Source organism: Cervus elaphus, chromosome 1 (assembly GCF_910594005.1).
Source record: "Cervus elaphus chromosome 1, mCerEla1.1, whole genome shotgun sequence".
In the NCBI taxonomy this organism is placed as follows: Eukaryota; Metazoa; Chordata; class Mammalia; order Artiodactyla; family Cervidae; genus Cervus; species Cervus elaphus.
The window spans coordinates 59,345,944-59,360,442 of record NC_057815.1 but is presented as its reverse complement, the minus strand read 5'-3'; the positions used below and the strand labels follow the sequence as shown (position 1 = coordinate 59,360,442).

At 39.3% G+C, this 14,499-nt stretch overlaps 1 protein-coding gene across 1 annotated transcript; it reads left to right on the top strand.

Annotated features, from left to right (window-relative positions):
* Positions 1-2,035: 2,035 nt before the first annotated feature.
* On the top strand, positions 2,036-2,980 carry LOC122695110 (olfactory receptor 6-like). The gene has a single exon (XM_043904612.1). It carries the CDS (start codon positions 2,036-2,038, stop codon positions 2,978-2,980), a length of 945 nt encoding a protein of 314 aa, XP_043760547.1.
* Positions 2,981-14,499: the final 11,519 nt, after the last annotated feature.

The window sequence follows — 14,499 nt, the reverse complement described above, 5'->3', positions numbered from 1 at the left end:
CTGAGGAACTAGGCAAAGAGCTCCTTACTAGTAAACTACATTAGGAGTGAATGATTGGATATCAGGCTGATGGTAAGAGGCAGTCTCTTCCCACTCAATAAGCATTGAGTTCTGCTGATTAATGCTACTATGGAAAGGAGGTGCCAATAAAATGTATTTCTGCATCTCAGTATTCAGTCCCTTGCCACAAGCCATGGCCAGAAGATAGGTAGTCGTATGAAATTTCTGGGCAAAGCCTGATTGACCTCCAATCCTTCACATGCCAAGTGAATAGTATGGTGGACAAAAAATTTGGCAGAAAGAATGAGTAACAGTTTGAAGATAGGACTAACTTCAGCTTTATGGAAGAGGGAGGCACTTAATGGATATACATAGTATTTATATGTTTTCAAGCGGTGAATCTGTGGTGACCTCACTCCTTGCTTGCCGGCTTGCTTGCTAAGTTGCTCAGTCATGTCTGACTGTTTGTGACCCCATGGACTGTAGCCCACCAGGCTCCTCTGTCCATGGGATTCTCCAGGCAAGAATACTGGAGTGGGTTGCCATTTCCTTCTCCAGGGGATCTTCCCGACCCAGGGATTGAACCTGTGTCGCTTATGTCTACTACATTGGTAGGTGGGTTCTTTACCACTACCACCACCTGGGAAGCCCTCATTCCTTAATACAGATTAAAACAGTTATACTAGCTCATGAATAGTTCTGCCTTCTCATGGTATAAGACCCATCTCTCTATGTACTGCATTCATGTTCCTTCCTGTCTTTCCTCCCACTCAGGGCCAAAACCTGAGATAATGGCAGATATTTAGAGAGCCTGACCTACCAAATATCTTATCCAGTGTTCTCATATCTGGTGGATATGTTTGCTATAAAAGTACCCTGGTTGTGCAAGTCCAGGGTGTATCCAAAGATCTATAGCCTGATAGACCAGAGTCTCCTGCCAGTAAAGATCCTGAGATCACATTCCTCTGCACCTTACCTATTTCTTTTGCATCTCAAGGCTACAAGGGATTGATTCATTAGTTTACTTTTTAGTTCACATTTGTTTAATATTAATGTGTTTGCAAATCATTGTCATAGGCACTGGTCATCGTCATAAAGGACAGAGTCCCAAGTTTTGGAAAATTGCAGTGTGGTAGAGAAAAATCTCAAGGTGTAAGGGGTTTGTGCACTGGAAACAAATGTCCTTGACTAGACATTTGACCTAGACACTTGACCTCGATTTGGTGAGATGACCCTTAGATGAAACCCTGAACTTTGAAATCAGCGGATAAAGATTGGGGAATGGGCATAGTCACAAGAGGGAAAAGTCATGCAAAGTGTGAGAGCAATTACAGTGAGCTTGGGGAGAAAGTAGCTGAGTATGTCTCAAACGTAGTATACCAGTTATGAGGGTCCAAAGAGATGAGGCTAGGCAATAGGTAGGGGTCAAATTAGAGAAAGCCTATGTGTAGTAACAAGAACTCTTTCCCATTTTATCTAAAAGCAATTAGAGAGTCATTAAGGAATTATCCAAGAATTATTATTGATTTTTAATTTCCACAGACTCTACTCCGAAGAAACTGTGGTGGATCAAGGACTATGAGCAATAAATCACTTCAATATTGATTCCTTGAACTTTCTCTGACATGTTGTCCTACACATTTCCTTTCAGGCAGAAAAAATGTCTTTGTGCTGTGAGTTTCTAAGTAAACAGAGACCTGAAACCAGCAAAGGAGAGATGATCAGTCCATGTTCATGGACAAAGGAGCTAGGCATGACATGGAGAGTGATGTTCAAATATTTCATCAGGTGAGGAAAGTTACAGACAGGAGTGCACTTTGATTCTGGGATTTTTTCATAACAAACATAAAAAAAATTTTGATGGAAATGTATGCTTCACATTAGAAAATGACTTCATACTAACAGAGATTATTTTATGAGTCTCATTCCCAGGAAAGACTGATTTATTAACTTGTACTGGTCTCCTCTTCAATGCCATAGTCATTTATTTGCGATGTGGTCATAGAAGACTTCCTGTCTCCCAGAGCTCTTATTCATGCTGGGGAGAAACATCACTCTGGTGAGTGAGTTCATCCTGATGGGCTTCCCCACAGCCCCCTGGCTGCAGGTCCTGCTCTTCTCCCTCTTCCTTGTGGTCTACTTGCTGGTGGTAGTAGAGAATCTTGTCATCATGCTCACTGTCTGGGTCACTGGCTCCCTCCATAAGCCCATGTACTATTTCCTGAGTAGCCTGTCCTTCCTGGAGGTCTGGTATGTCTCTGTCACAGTCCCCAAGATGCTGGATGGATTCCTCCTGCAGAGACGGCACATCTCCTTCCCAGGCTGCATGACCCAGCTGTACTTCTTTATCTCGCTTGCCTGCACAGAGTGTGTACTTCTGGCAGCCATGGCCTATGACCGCTATGTGGCCATCTGCCACCCTCTCAGATACCCAGTCATCATGACCACAGGTTATTGTGTGCAGCTGGTGGCTTTCTCTTATATGACTGGTTTCATGGTCTCTGTAATCAAGGTCTATTTCATTTCACATGTTGCCTTTTGTGGCTCCAATGTCATGAACCACTTTTTCTGTGACATCTCACCAATCCTCAAACTGGCCTGCAAAGACATGTCCACAGCTGAGCTAGTGGACTTTGCTTTGGCTATTGTCATTCTTGTCTTCCCTCTCACCGCTACCATCCTCTCCTATGTCTACATTGTCTCCACCATTCTGCGTATACCCTCCACCCAGGGAAGGAAGAAGGCCTTCTCCACCTGTGCATCCCACCTCACAGTAGTCATAATTTATTACACAGCCATGATTTTCATGTATGTTCGGCCCAGAGCTATTGCTTCTTTTAACTCCAACAAACTCATCTCAGCTGTGTATACAGTCCTCACACCCATGCTAAATCCATTCATCTACTGTCTGAGGAACCAGGAAGTCAAGAATGCTATCAAAAAGACAGTGGGTGTTGGCCAGTGCTTCCTGCTCAGCTGAGACCTGCTGCCTTGAGGAGGAGACTGATCCAGCAAGGAAGTCATTCCTGAGACACTTCCAATGGTTGTGCATGCTTACTTGCTCTATAGATCTAGATTCTTAAAGTAATCACAGCATTTGAAGACAGAAGAAATTAAAAACAGAAACAAAACACTTATTTACTGCTTTAATCTTTCATTGATGTTGTTTAGTCACTCAATCTTATCTCTTTGTGACCCATGGACTGCAGTAGTCCAGGCTTCCCTGTTCTTTGCCATCTCCTAGAGATGCTCAAACTCATATCCACTGAGTCAGTGATGCCATCAAATCATCTTGTCCTCTGTCATCCCCTTCTCCTCCTGCCTTCAATCTTTCTCAGCATCAGGGTCTTTTCTAATAAGTTGGCCCTTCACATAAGGTGGCCAAAGTATTGGAGCTTCAGCTTCAGCATCAGTCCTTCTAATGAATATTTGGGATTGATTTCCTTTAGGATGGACTGGTTTGACCTCCTTGTAGTCCAAGGGACTCTCAAGAGTCTTCTCCAACAGCACAGTTCAAAAGCATCAATTCTTTGTCGTTCAGCTCTCTTTATGGTCCAAGTCTCACATCCATACATGACTACTGGAAAAACCGTAGCTTTGACCAGATGGACATTTGTCAGCAAAGTAACATTTCTGTTTTTTAACATGCTGTCTAGGTTTGTCATAGCTTTTCTTCCAAGGATCAAGTGTTTTCTAATTTTGTGGCTGCAGCCACCACATGCAATGATTTTGGAGCCCAAGAAAATAAAGTCTGTCATTGTTTCCATTGTTACCCCATATTTGCCGTGAAGTGAAGAGACCAGATGCCATCATCTTAGTTTTTTGAATGTTGAGTTTTAAGCCAGCTTTTTCACTCTCCTCTTTCACTTTCAACAGAGGCTCTTTAGTTTCTCTTCACTTTCTGCAACAAGGGTGTTGTCATCCTCATATCTGAAGTTATTGATATTTCTCCCAACAATCTTGATTCCAGCTTGTGCTACATCCTGCCTGGCATATCACATGATGTACTCTGCATATAAATTAAATAGGTGACAATATACAGCCTTGAGGCATCCCTTTCCTAATTTTGAGCCAGTTGATTGTTCCATGTCCAGTTCTAACTCTTGCTTCTTGAATTGAATACAGATTTCTCAGGAGGCAGGTCAGGTGGTATGGTTTTCCCATCTCTTGAAGAATTTTCCACAGTTTGTTGTGATCCACACAGTCAAAGGCTTTAGCATAGTCAATGAAGCAGAAGTAGATGTTTTTCTGGAATTCTCTTGCTTTGTCTATGATTCAGTGGATGTTGGCAATTTGATCTCTGATTCCTCTGCCTTTTGTAAATCCAACTTGAACATCTGGAAGTTCTCAGTTCACATACTGTTGAAACCTGGCTTGGAGAATTTTGAGCATTACTTTACTACTGTGTGAAATGAGTGCAATTGTGTGGTAGTTTAAACATTTTTTGCCATAGCCCTTCTTTGGGATTGGGATGAAAACTGACCTTTTCCAATCCTGTGGCCACTGCTGGGTTTTCCATATTTGTTGGCATATTGAGTGCAGCACTTTCACAGCATCATCTTTTAGGATTTGAAATAGCTCAGCTGGAATTCCAACACCTCTAATAGCTTTGTTCGTAGTGATGCTTCCTAAGGCCCACTTGACTTCGCATTCCAGGATGTCTAACTCTAGGTGAGTGATCACACCATTGTGATTATCTGGGTCATGAAGATCTTTTTTGTACAGTTCTTCTGTGTATTCTTGCCACCTCTTCTTAATATCTTCTGCTTCTATTAGTTACACACCATCTCTGTCCGTTGTTGTGCTCATTTTTGCATGAAATGTTCCCTTGGTATATCTAGTTTTCTTGAAGAGATCTCTAGTCTTTTCCATTATATTGTTTTCCTTTATTTCTTTGCATTGTTCACTCAGGAAGGCTTTCTTATCTCTCCTTGCTATTCTTTGGAACTCTGCATTCATATGGGCATATCTTTCCTTTTCTCTTTGCCTTTTGCTTTTCTTTTCTCAGCAATTTGTAAGGCCTCCTCAGTCATTTTGCCACTTTGTATTTCTCTTTCTTAGGGATGGTTTTGATCACCACCTGCTATACAATGTCATGAACCTCTGTCTCTAGTTTTAGGCACTCTATCAGAGCTAATATCTTGAATCTATTTGTCACTTTCATTGTATAATCTTTAATCTTTAAGTGTATTTAATATGCACTGTATATGACAATATATTCCTTGAAATGAGAGAGCAACAGTAAATATTAACATATGTAAAATGGTTTCATTAACCCTTTATACAAATAATCTATTTTATTCTCAAAATGCCTCCATAGTTAGTTATGATTAGATACTTGATTTTAAATATCAGGAAAGTGAAGCATACACAGAGAGATTTAAATAAGTTACCTGAAATTGTGTACCTAAATAAATATCAAAACCATTATTTGAACCCAAAGAATCTAACTTTTAACAACTGTGTTAAGTAATATGAGTCTGTGATCATAGCTCTAAGGGAGACTTTTGTTAACAACATTGGTGTCTCGATCAAGCAATTCAGTACATAAGATTTGTAAATGTGATGAAAAGACATGATGGTGTAGTAGTGATGGTGATGATAGTGCTCTTTGCAATTATATTGTGTTATTGATGATCAACTACCATTGATAATAATAATAATTTTGAGCATTTCTCAGTTCTCATCCATGTTTGAAAGTAAAAAAAAGCAAATGTGTAAATCACTCAGTTGTGTCCAAATCTTTGTAACACCATGGACCATAGCCCACCAGGCTCCTCTGTCCATGGAATTCTCCAGGCAAGAATACTGGAGTAGGTAGCTATTCCTTTCTCCAGAGGATCTTCCTGACCCAGGGATTGAAGCCAGATCTCCTGCATTGCAAGCAGATTCTTTGCTGTCTGAGCTACCAGGAAAACCCTTCAAGGACTATAAGAGCTTATTTCTTATTACAGGAATGGGATCAGTAGTTCACAAGAGATGAAAGAATCAGTATTAATGCAATTTTTGCAGTTGATATGTATCTCTTGAGACACTCCCTTTTGGGCTTTTGGATTCTTGTGGCCTATCATGCTATATATGACTATTATAAGCAAACTAAGAGAATGGCATCACAACAGTATATGCTTGAGCTGAAACCCTCAATACATCAATATAACATGTTCTCACATACAATAGGTGAAAGCAAATACAAATTTTCTAAGGCAAACGCAAGTGTTATATATCATTATGGGACCTGCTGATAAGAAAATATAGAATACCAAGAAGAATTCTATAAAATTGATCAAGCTGAGGTTAAAATATGAAAATAAAAATCAGAAAAGGCTATTATGACTCCACATTTTGTTCATTTAAAGTTGGAGTCTAAAATTTGTCTCCTAGTTTTGATCTAAGCCCCTTGAATATATTATTCAACATTCTTGTATTAATCTTTCTTATCTATTGCTTTTGAAATGTTACTCTACTATTTAGTAATTCTTAATTTGAATTAAATAGTATCTACTCATTCTAGTATTTTTAAAAACCTTTTATTTTATACTGGAGTATACTTGATTAATAAGGTGCTAGCCTCAGGGATACAGCAAAGAGATACAGCCACACACGTACATGTATCCATTCTTTCACAAGCTCCCTTCCCATGTAGTTTGCCACATAATATTGAACAGAGTTCCCCGTGCATTTATTTATTATTTTAGAATCACTCTACCATTCATGAAGCTCAACAATGTCTGACATTTTTGCCACTTGAACCAAATCAGCCTTATTTTTACTGATCTCCAATATGAAACATCCATTCTGATATTAGTTCCTGCAGCACACTCAGTAACTACAATATACTCATCTTTCTTAACTCCATTCATTCATTATTTCTTGTGTCCCTATTTCTTGCCAAGTTCTGTGATAGACTACAGTGGACAACAACTACCAAAAAAACACAGAGTCTTCCTTCTAATAGCTCAGAGATGAGTGAGGAAGATAAAGGCACAATTGCCTCCAGCGTTAAGTGTAATGATATGAATACAGGATTCTTTGGAAACAAATAATAGTTAGACCTAGGATGATCAGAGAAAATGTTCCAGCAGAAATAGAATTTAGGCTAACACTTGCAGGAATTAGATAGATGAAAATGGTGGACAGTAATAAAGATCAGGGCTTGCAAAAATGGAAAAGGGCAAGAGTCAAGAGAGATATGAACCCACTAAAAAACCTGAAAGATGACTAACACAGAGTGACATAATGAAGAAAGGGGTCACAAGAGGAAGTAGATTCATGTTCACCAACCCAAATCTTACTAATTTGTGAATTCCTCTTACCATATAGGTTTGTGGATATACAGTAAGTTCCACAGAGGTATTTTCAGTCTCTGCAAGCACTAGATCATCAGCTTGCTGCATTTTTATCAGGTAAATGGCAGTCACTTACACAGTGAAGCAGGGACAAGGGGCATTGTCTTTCAATATTCAGCCTCGACCAGAGCACCTCTTCACTTTGAATGACAGATGGCAGTTTGTGCTTGACTCTGAGTATATTGTGAGTTTCTCTAGCCCAGAAATTAACCTTATCCATCCTTGAAGCTATAATACCAGCCTCAGCACCTGACACTGTAGATAGATACTTGACTGTCTGTTTCCCAGGTTTAAGCCAGTTTACTGCACAGAACTGCTTTTTCCCTTTTCCCCTTTTAGGTTGCATTTCTTGTCTTATCACAGTAAATTAGACTATAAGATCTGTAGAAGAATTTTCCCAGTTGCTTCTATTTCACACACTCAGGTTTACTATCTTCTAATAAATAGCATACTCAGGCTTTTAAAAGAGCCTCACTGGCAATTGGGTAAGTGGAAAAATATTGGGAAAGTACATGATCTTGTGAGGCAAATATTCAACTTGAGTCTACAGCATTATCAGTAGTTAAATTTGTAGCTTTTGCAGCAAATTAGAATTTTGGTTTCTTTGAGCTTCAGTTTCCTCATCTGTTGAAAGTAGATCATCATATCTACTTCCCAAGTTGATATGAAGATTAAATGAAAATGGATACACGTGAAGGCTCCTGGTGCAGCATGTGGCACACACTGCTCTACATCATCCGACAGAACCCAGGGCACAGGGCTGCTCGTAGTGTCTGTAAAACTCACCTGGACTGCAAGTCCTCTGTGACGGCTTTTCTGTTTCTTCCAACTTCCCGCTTGTGCTGACTTGTCTCCATACCTATCAGGAAGAAATGACTCTAGTTGCGTGTAACTTGTGTTCACACTGATGATATCTTGGTTGTAACACTTTTTAGACTCTATCTTATACTGATAGTGATTCAAATATACATCTTATTTAAAACACTAGATTATAAGTTTCTTTATGTCTCGCAGTTACTAAAAGTTATTATCATGCGTTCAGTGATCAATAGATATATGAGGAATAAATCCCTGTCTGAATGTCAGACTTCCAACTGATAGCCACAGTGCCCATAACTTCCACATTTTTTGGCTTAGTTCCAATTTTTAAACATTCTGTTCTCTCCGACTCCTCTAATTTTTAGACTGAAGCAAACATCATGTCTTTCTTCATACCCATTTCAATATTTTCTAACATGTTAACGCTGGAAAGGTTTTCATTAACATTTAGCTTCCTGTATGATACATTTATATAACACTTTGATTCTCACATAAATCATAGGCAGAAGGAGTCAGTGTGTGGGACATTCATTTAGCTGGCGTGGCTTATGGCCAAAGTTCTGCAGGCAGCAGATTTGGTTCATGAGCCGCAGAGAGGAAGCAGCAGCAACAGCAACAGTTTTCTCTACTGTGTCTGAGACAAGGTGGTTGTGGAGGCTCAAACTTGTTTCTGGGGTTCATCCTAAACTCCTGAACTCCAGCCTTCTCAATGACTTTACAATAATCAAATTCTGTTTCTGCTTAAGCTACCTACGATACATTTGATTACCTGTAACACAACATTGACTGACACAATCACTCAGTGGGGAAATTTTTATTTATTATGAACCTTCATTTTCTTGTTTGGAAATTGGGAATATTAGTAACATTTTATAGAGTTGTTCAAAGCGTTAAATTAGATAACACGTATGTGAAGTCTTTAGAACATAGCAGGTGCACACAGATTATTAATGGTGGCTTCTACAGAGAGTTGTTGCTGTTTTGTATTAACAGATGTCTGTACAACCCTACTGATAGCAGTCCTTGCAGTTTAAAAATGGAGATGTCCTTAATCATTTGATTAACTGGGGTGTTTCAGATTAAAAGAATTAAAATTTAGAATAATTCAAAGATTTATGGCTTGAGAGACTGAATGGATAACTTTACTATTTCCTGAAGTATCTGGAATTATCCCAGAACTCCAGCGGTTCAGCTATTAATAAACCTGAATCAGTAAATCTTATGACTATTGAGAAGCAGAATTCTTTTTAAGCATACATGTAAAAATATGACATAAACCCCTATATTAAGTGAATAATATAAACACAGTAGTAAGTATTTTCGGAGAAGGCAATGGCACCCCACTCCAGTACTGTTGCCTGGACAATCCCATGGACGGAGGAACCTGGTAGGCTGCGGTCCATGAGGTCGCTAAGAGTTGGACAAGACTGAGCGACTTCACTTTCACGCATTGGAGAAGGAAATGGCAACCCACTCCAGTGTTCTTGCCTGGAGAATCCCAGGGAGGAGGGAGCCTGGTGGGCTGACATCTATGGGGTCGCACAGAGTTGGACACGACTAAAGTGAGTTAGCAGTAGCAGTAAGTATTTTCCTACTGGATTTTATAATTATTTCACCTAGTTTCATTTTTACTAAAGGGTATTAATAAATTGATATACTATTTAAACTTTCTCTTTGTTTTTATAAAAATAAAAATTTAAAAATTTCTTTTTGTTCTGGTTCATCAATTTTAACCCAGAAAATATGATCCCATGAATGCTTTATAGATGACACCAAAATTCTACCTATCAATATATTTATGTTTGTTAATCTTATCTCTAGTAGAAAAGCATTTAACAGGAAGTTGAGAAAATCTCCATATATTGGACAGTAACCATCATCTGCTGTCACAACACTTGCCATTTTCAAATAGAGAAATATACAGAGGGGATATAGAGGGCAAAGGCACATTCTATCACATGTTAGATCTGTGTCCTCAGTCTCCTAACTGGTGATCAGGCTGGACCAGATATGAAACATAAGCTCATTTCTTTTCTTTTTTAAAAAATATTTATTTATTTACTTGACCATGCAGGTCTTAGTTGCAGCTCGTGGGATCTTCAATCTTCATTTGACATGAGGGATCATTTTTAGTTGTAACACGGAGGACCTATAGTTGTATCATGCAAACTCTTAATTGAGGCATGTGGGATCTAGTTCCTTGACCAGGGATTGAACCCAGGCCTCCTGCATTGGAATCTCAGAGTCTTGGCAACAGGACCACTAGGGAAGTTTCCATAAGGTCATTTCTTGTTTTACTGGTCTAACTCCTAGAGTTTGAACAGTCTACAGCAGTTTCCATGTACTTTCTGTGTGTGTGTGTGTGTGTGTGTGTGTGTGCGCGCGCGCGCGCGCATGTGCGCACGCGTGCGTGCAGTCTCTCAGTCATGTCCAACTCTCTGCGACCCCCCTGGACCGTAGCCTTCCAGGCTCCTCTGTCTGTGGAATTTTCCAGACAAGAACTAGAGCCAAGACAAAAGAAATTAAAAGTTTAAGAGCCAAAATTACCTAATGGCTCAGTTGGTAAAGAATCCACATGCAATGCAGGAGACCCCGGTTCGATTCCTGGGTCAGGAAGATCCGCTGAAGAAGGGATAGGCTACCCACTCCAGTATTCTTGGGCTTCTCTTGTGGCTCAGTTGGTAAAGAATCGCCTACAATGTGAAAGACCTGGGTTCGATCCCTGAGTTGGGAAGATCCCCTAAAGAAGCGAAAGGCTACCCGCTCCAGTATTCTGGCCTGGAGACTTCCACGAACTGTATAGTTCATGGGGTCACAAAGAGTCAGACGTGATTGAGCAACTTTAAAAAAAAATTGCTTTACTGACCAAAACTTGATTCCCTACCCCTGTGTGCAATTGTTTCTTTGATGTTCAGGGGTGGTGGAAGTGGAGGTGAAGATCTCTCGATCTCTTGAGTGGGGGAAGTGGAGGTGAAGAGAAAGTTCTCTTTGGCACTTACTGTGTACTGTTAACACTACTAAATACTCTTTTGGGTATTTTGATCCTCTCACCAGCACCCCCTTTGAATAATATTAATGTCCTAAAGTAATAGGTCATGAGTAATAGTAATAGTTACTCCCCAGACAACCAGAGAGTGGAAGAAAATCAAGCTTTAAAACTAAGATTAGGATAAATTACCAGATTGATATTCCATAAAACTGTTACTATTCTGTTTCTCCAACTGATAATCACCCTGTCTAGTGAACCTAGGAGGTCACTAGGGAAATTTCTTTAACTTCTTCATCATTATTGCTCTTGAAAATCCTATAGCATTTGTGAACCAAATCCCCAAGGATGTGTCTTTTAAAGAACAGTTGCCTCTACTGAGCAGTTGGCTCATTGCATCCTGGAATTGTCCAGCTCTAGGTTCTGCCTGAATGAGGTCTGTGGGAAGAGTCAACATATAAAACCAGCCCAAGTTCAGTGGCAGAGAAACAGAACAAGGGCAAGAAGAGAGGAGTGGGAAGAGGCGCACATTGACTAGATACAGAGAAAAAGCATATAAGACAGAAAAAAAATAATCTCTCCCACCTTGGGCTCTTGCTATCCAAAAGGGGCCATCTAACAGGCCCAGAAGTAACTTTTAAATTTTGGACTTAAAAGTCTTGTCACACACACACGTATTGAGTTGATTTTGCCTCTTCTTTGAGTAAATAGAAGAAAAAAAAGTTCCATTTCTCTATAATCCATCTGGACCCTAGTATCTTTCGCAAGTGAGGAGAATTACAAAGTCATGGAACTCTTGAGTTTCACAGAGAAGCAATTTTCAAGGATTTAGATTAAGTTATTCCAAAACTTCTCCTTTATTTCCTTTCCCTTCCCCATTTTCATTTTTATCCCCTAACTTCAAGTCCTTTCAGGTGAAGAGGCAAAGACTCACAGGGGTGGCACAAGTGATTTTCCAAACACCTCTCCACTGGTCAGCATACTGGACAACTGAACCAAGATCTCCAAGCTAGACTCGACCAAGATGACCTACTTCACTTGAGTTCCTAAAGCAAAAAAACGGAGTGCACCATGGTGAGACATCTGATCTTAATATACACCACAAATTTATTTGCTTATTTAGTGACAACCATGCTTCAGGAACTAAGCTAGACACCTAGAGATAAAAAGATGACCAAGCTGAAAATAGTGTAAGATTGGTATTTTCAAGGCATCCATAAATCTAGTAGTGGTGATAAGTAAGCAAAATGATACATGTTATCATGATATGATGCTCTTTAGTTCAAAATGTTACAAAATCAGAGAGCTGGAGTGATGGGTAGGTGACAGCAAGGGGTGGTTAGGCGTAGTTTGATAGGGAGGATGAATCTGAGTAGGCATTTACCAGGTAGCAAGATTTAGAATGAATTTTGGGTAGAAGATAGAGTATGTGCAACTGCATAGAGTCTTTAAGGAGGATATTGCACTAAAAAACATCAAATTCTTCAGTGGAGCTTGAGCTTGAATTGAGTAGCTGAGAAAGAATATTAAGAATGTGGGGGTCAGATCCTGAGGCACTTGCTATGCGATATAAGGAGTTCAGTTGTACAGTATGGTCACTGAAGGATTTGAACTGAGAATCACTTATTTATGTTTATATTTTAGTATATATTTAGTCTGGAAGCAGGATACTATTTAGTATCTTTATGTGTTGTCTTATATAGGCAACAGCCACTGTATGTTCCCAGTTCTTTGGAGTGCAAGCCCACTCTATCTCTTCTGAAACGAACTTTTTATTTTCCTTTCCATTTACCTTCCCCCTGAATTGCACAAACCACCTCCCCCTATTTACAATGTTCCTCTCATTCTCATCTACCTTCCTCTTCCTTCTTGAGGAAATCTTTTCCCCATCTGTAGTATCTTCTAAGTAATACACATCAATCCATTTCTTTGATTCGGTAGGTGAGTCCATCCTCCTTTCTGAGCCAACATTCTTTTCCTAACAGACTTTCAGCTAGGAAATGGTGACTCAGTGAAACATGACAGGTCAGTGGCTGGGTTAGAGGTCAATATAGAGTGGGGAGAGGTCACACTGATGTAGATACATATAAGGGTCAATGAGGGTTGGGGGAAAGATCATCATGAGTATTAGGATGTCTGGAATATTACATGGACTTAGGAGGCATGTTGCTCAAGAAAAGAAAATTAGAAAAACCAGATTTTGGAACTTTAGACTGATCTCTAAAAGCTCAGATGGAGTGTGAAGGCTAAATTCAAAAGTGAGGAATTTGTGCCAGAAAGACTTGATTGAAAAGGAAATTGATGTCAGTATGGTCAAGACCAGGGATCAGGAGAATGGGTGGTAGAGAAAGTGGGAAAGAGCAGACTAGGGATGCACAAAATTGGGGACATTAACTGGGAGTATGGCAGTGGAAAGAGAGGAGGGAAACAATAATTAAAGAAAGAGGAATGCTGCATAGAAGAAAGAGTATAGACTTTGGAGACCTATAGTGTTAGGTTATAATTCCATCTTTACCACTTTTTACTTGTATGAATTTAGCCAAATTGTTTACCTATTGTGTATCTGTAATGCGGAACCAACAATATCTATTAGGTTGTTGTGAGAATTAAGTGAAATGAAGTATAGGAAAGACTGAGTACAAATTCTGCCATAAAATAGACACCCAACAATCAGTGAATATTTTTATTATTGGACTGGTTATACAGGCAAAGGCAGGGATGAGGATGAAGATGATAAAGGCCAAGTAGAAAGACTGCGTGAGCTTTCAGCAGGGAGAAAGTATAGGACAGTAGTCTCATGTGGGACTCATGTGTGCTCAGAATGGTGGGTATATGCAGAGATCTTGGTCATGCCAGAGGCAATACTGTACCGGCTCAAAGTTTTAAGAATAAAACGTGGATCTTAGAAATCAAGGGAGTTCATAGACCTAGAGATTTTCATGCTACGTGAAGTAAGCCAGAGAGAGAAAGATAAATATGATATTGCTTATATGTGGACTCTAAGAAAAAAAGAATGATACAAATGACCTTATAAACACAACAGAAATAGAGTCACAGACATAGAAAACAAATTTATGGTTACCATAGGGGGAAGGGGAGGAAGGGATTAATTAGGAGTTTGGGATTAACATATACACATTATTATGTGTAAAACAGATAATCAACAAAGACCTACTGCACAGCACAGGAAACTATACTCAATATTTTGTAATAACCTATAAGGGGAAATAATCTGAAAAAATAGATATATATGTATATATAACTGAATTCTTTTGCTGTGGAGTGAATTAACAACTTGAATCGACCATAACACTGAAAATCTACTATACTTCAATTAAAAAAATATTA